Source organism: Corythoichthys intestinalis, unplaced genomic scaffold (genome assembly GCF_030265065.1).
Source record: "Corythoichthys intestinalis isolate RoL2023-P3 unplaced genomic scaffold, ASM3026506v1 HiC_scaffold_23, whole genome shotgun sequence".
NCBI lineage: Eukaryota > Metazoa > Chordata > Actinopteri > Syngnathiformes > Syngnathidae > Corythoichthys > Corythoichthys intestinalis.
The window spans coordinates 8,835,130-8,839,179 of NW_026651592.1; the positions used below are offsets into that span (position 1 = coordinate 8,835,130).

At 37.2% G+C, this 4,050-nt stretch overlaps 1 protein-coding gene across 1 annotated transcript; it reads left to right on the forward strand.

The window, feature by feature from the left end:
* The first annotated feature begins 529 nt into the window (after positions 1-529).
* Positions 530-1,474, forward strand: LOC130911267 (odorant receptor 131-2-like). Its single transcript, XM_057829113.1, has one exon. The coding sequence runs from the start codon at positions 530-532 to the stop codon at positions 1,472-1,474; it is 945 nt and encodes a 314-aa protein (XP_057685096.1).
* The last annotated feature ends 2,576 nt before the right edge of the window (positions 1,475-4,050 follow it).

Genomic DNA, 4,050 nt, shown 5'->3' on the forward strand with positions numbered 1-4,050 from the left:
AAAGTATGAAAACCTATAAATGTTTGGGTGGTTTTAGATAAAAGAGACACTGCTCTTTCACCTGTGTGATTTTGACAAACATCAGTTCACATTTGATGGTGATTTTATGCAGAAATGAGAAATTGCAAAAGGTTCAGATACTTTTTCATGCCACTGTATGTAGTCGAATCGTCTCAAGATATGATTTAAATTCCAATAATTACTGTATTTTAGATTTCATTTGTCATGTCATATACATTTTAATGGTCTTAAGCGTCAACCTTTGAATCGCTGTCCACTGTGCTCACCACGGTTCCTGAAAAGGTTAAAGACATTTACTTTCATTTTTTTTGGTACTCATTATGATGCTCGTGTGTTCCAGTGTGACGCTTCTAAGAGGCGGTTACATTGCAGCGATAGTGTTGCATGGTAACGCAATGCATCAAAATGAAGCATGAAAACATATAAAACGTGCGATGAGAATTCAATCAGACTCGACGTTTCCAGCGTCACTGTTTGGCTTTTTTTTCTCGTTGTATCTCTAACATTCATGCAAGGTATTTCACTAGCCAATATTACCACAGGGTTAAGCCTTGCGGAACGAATAGTGTCTGCCACCTTGACTACCCTTATCTGTTTGATTTTATTATTTCTCAATGGGATCATGTTGTTCACTTTGAGGAACAAATTTATGTTTAGGGAGACATCGCGCTACATCCTGCTGTATAACCTGCTGCTCGGAGACACGCTGCAACTGCTCATCTCTCAGCTGTTGTATTGTTTGACCTCCTTTCGCATCACCCTCACATATCCTGCGTGCGGTGTACTGGTGCTTCTCGGTAATCTCTTCAGTAGGATTTCTCCTTTGGTGCTGGTCGCTATGTCGCTGGAGAGATATGTGGCTGTGTGCCACCCTCTCAGGCACGCCTCCATCATGACCAGAGGGAACACAGTGAGGGCCATGCGTGGAATGTGGATCGTGTGTTTTAAAATTGTTCTCATTCAAAACCTACTAATTTTGATGTTTCCTTTTGAACAGCTGGACAGTCTGCAAATGACACAGCCATGCCGTTACATCGCTCTGTTCCTCCTGCCCTTTTCCGAAATTTACCACAATACCTACTCGGGTTTGGTGTTCTTCTTTGCAGGCCTGGCCATCATTTCCAGCTACGTTGGCATAGTCATAGCAGCCAGATCGGCAGCCACGGACAAAGTCTCTGTGCGTAAAGCAAAAAGTACACTGCTGCTGCACCTGGTGCAGCTAAGCCTCAGCCTTTTGTCAGTGATCTACTCCAATATCCTCACAATTCTCTCACCTTTGTTGAACTGGGTAGCTTTTAACCAAATGCAGATCTTTCTGTTTGTGTGCTTTTTCTTATTGCCCAGATCTCTGAGTTCACTCGTCTATGGGTTGAGAGATCAAAGCCTCAGAATTGCACTCTTATATCTATTGTTCTGTCGCTTCAAAGGGCCGGTCAAAGCTGTTGTGTCCTGAGAACATAATTCTTTCTTTCTGTCTCTGCATTCAAATTTTACAGCATTCAACTCAGAGAAACGTTTAGACTACATGTGCAAGGTCTACTTTTTGTCATCGCGGGTTAGGGTTCATAGGCTGAAAACAGGACGTGTCTGTAAAAATCTATTGTAATACTCATGAAACAAACAGCTACAGAATTTCAGTGATGTCTAACATTGACTTGTGTAATGTGAAATATTTCACGTGATGACATGCTTTCAAACTACTTTGTTCTCATGTACTTAGAATTGCCGACTTGAAGAATTACACGTGTTAATCTACAAAGTGTACATTTTTTGTCATTGCATGAATAACGAGCATTTGAATCAAGCAAAATCTTGTCCATGCCTGGTTTACCAGTGAGAGCTTTCATAGAGGGCTTGTCACATGTGCAATGCACAGGTATCTCCACCCCTCTTTCTGTTTTTTTTTTTCCATTTTCATTTTATTAATTTTGTTCCTAAATTAACATTCATATAGACGGTACTGAACTTAAGCATATTTTTAAATTTAGAAAAAGGTTCCGGTAAAACTTTATAATAACTATCTGTTTTACTAGTTCATAGATCATTAGTAAACTGTTGATAAATGATTTATTGTTGATTTTTGAAGTATTTGTTAACAGTTTGTTAAGCATTTACAGGGTGTTCCAATATGGTTGACCCCATTCTAAATGCCCATGCTAGTTGATGGATCTTAATAAAACTATAAACACTTTATGTTGAAGGTCATAAGTTTTATTGGTTAAATATACATAGAAAAGTACAAATATTTGTTGGTTCTATGGCAGATTTTAATAAATGTGCAACATGTGCGCTGCCTGCGAAATGCCTTATTAAAATGCCTTATCTTTTGAAGTGAACGGCATTTCTTAACCTGAAAAAATAGAAATGCCAAACGTTACACACAAAAACTTGAAACGTTTCTACACAAACTGTGTTTCAGGTTAAGAACACCCTGTAAATGCGTAGCAAACTGTTAACAAATACTTCACAAATCAACAATAAATCATTCATCAATAGTTTGCTAATGATCTATTAACTAGTAAAATGGATAGTTATTATAACGTGTTACCCAGTGTTGTCAGTAATGCATTATTACTGTAATCTGATTACTTTTTTCAGTAACGAGGAATCTAACGTGTTCATTTTTCCAAGCCAGTGATCCGATTAAAGTTAGTTTCCTAGTGCCTGTGCGTTACTATTTTGTTTTTGCCTCATAATGTATGTAGAATGAAGAATACTGTAGTCATGTACAAGAGCATTTCTGATCGGAAAAAAAAACGGGTCACGTGTATTACGATGCTGTTTGAGGCTGTCTGCCACGGCGCTCAACAACATAGCATTCTGACGAGGCAGCGAGGCTAACAGTGAAAGGCAGGATATATACCGCAAATGCATGCCTTTGCTCACTGGAAATACAGCCATTACTTCACATTTCTGTCCAGTAAAGATGACAAAAATATCTCTGTGTGTTGCAAACTTTACGCTGGCTGAAAAAGACTGTCGGCCGCTAAAAACTCTACATCCAGTTCAACAAGGAACACTTCGAATTACAGGACAACGCGACAAAACTCAAAGCCTACAAGACAGCCAGCACTTGTACAGTTTGTAACCAGCCTTTATGCATATTTTATTGTCAGTGTTTGTAACCATAGGCAGAGTTTTACTTTTGTGGGGCTGGGGCAAAGCATGTTGATGACTGAAACAAAAGTCAAAGGTTTGGACACACCTAAACATTTTTACGTTTTATATATTTTCCCTACTATTGTAAATCCTCTCTGAATACATCAAAACTATGAACGAACATGTGGAATGGCAAAAAAAAGTGTAATAACTGAAAACAGGTTTTATATTCTACATTCTTCAAAGTGTCAAACACCTTTGAGGTGCCGCCAATATTGACCATATTATGATTTCCAAAAAAGAGGAAACTTTGCCCGGCCTCGAGAAACTTGAATTTTACTCGAAGTTCACTCAAAGATGCCTATATCACTTTAATATATTTAAAGTGTGCCTACTCTGTCTGGACAGAAAAATTCAGTTTTATTTTAAAAAAAAAAAAAAAAAAAAAAAACCATATAGTATTATATACTATATGGAAATAAGTTTTTTTACTCAACAGGCTTTATTTTTACTAAAAAATAATCAAACAGAAAACAAAACAAAAAAAAACAAAACAAAAAAAAAACGCAAAAAAAAAAAAAAAAATTTAAATAATAACAAAAAAAATATGCAGACCTGTGGAACTATAGTACAGTCAATACAGACACACAGTAGGCTTGTGCCACAAAAACATTTTTATAAATTATTATCACGACAAATGTCGTTGAGAAATTGTTATTCCAACTCAATTTTTATTCTCATTCTCATTTAATGTTCTAGATTGCACGCAAACAATAACTAAAATAAACTGACAAACTATTCAACTGGCATGTTTCCAAACGCAGCAGTTCAAAACTACGTTTCCCATAATGCCTAGTGCGGCTTAGTTAGCTCACTGATAGCTACCCTATTAGCGAGTACCGGGAGACGGGGCAAAATCAAACTTTGCTA

Excerpts from the sequence above, each read along its gene's own strand:
- LOC130911267 (XM_057829113.1), top strand. The coding sequence starts at position 530 with ATGCAAGGTATTTCACTAGCCAATATTACCACAGGGTTAAGCCTTGCG.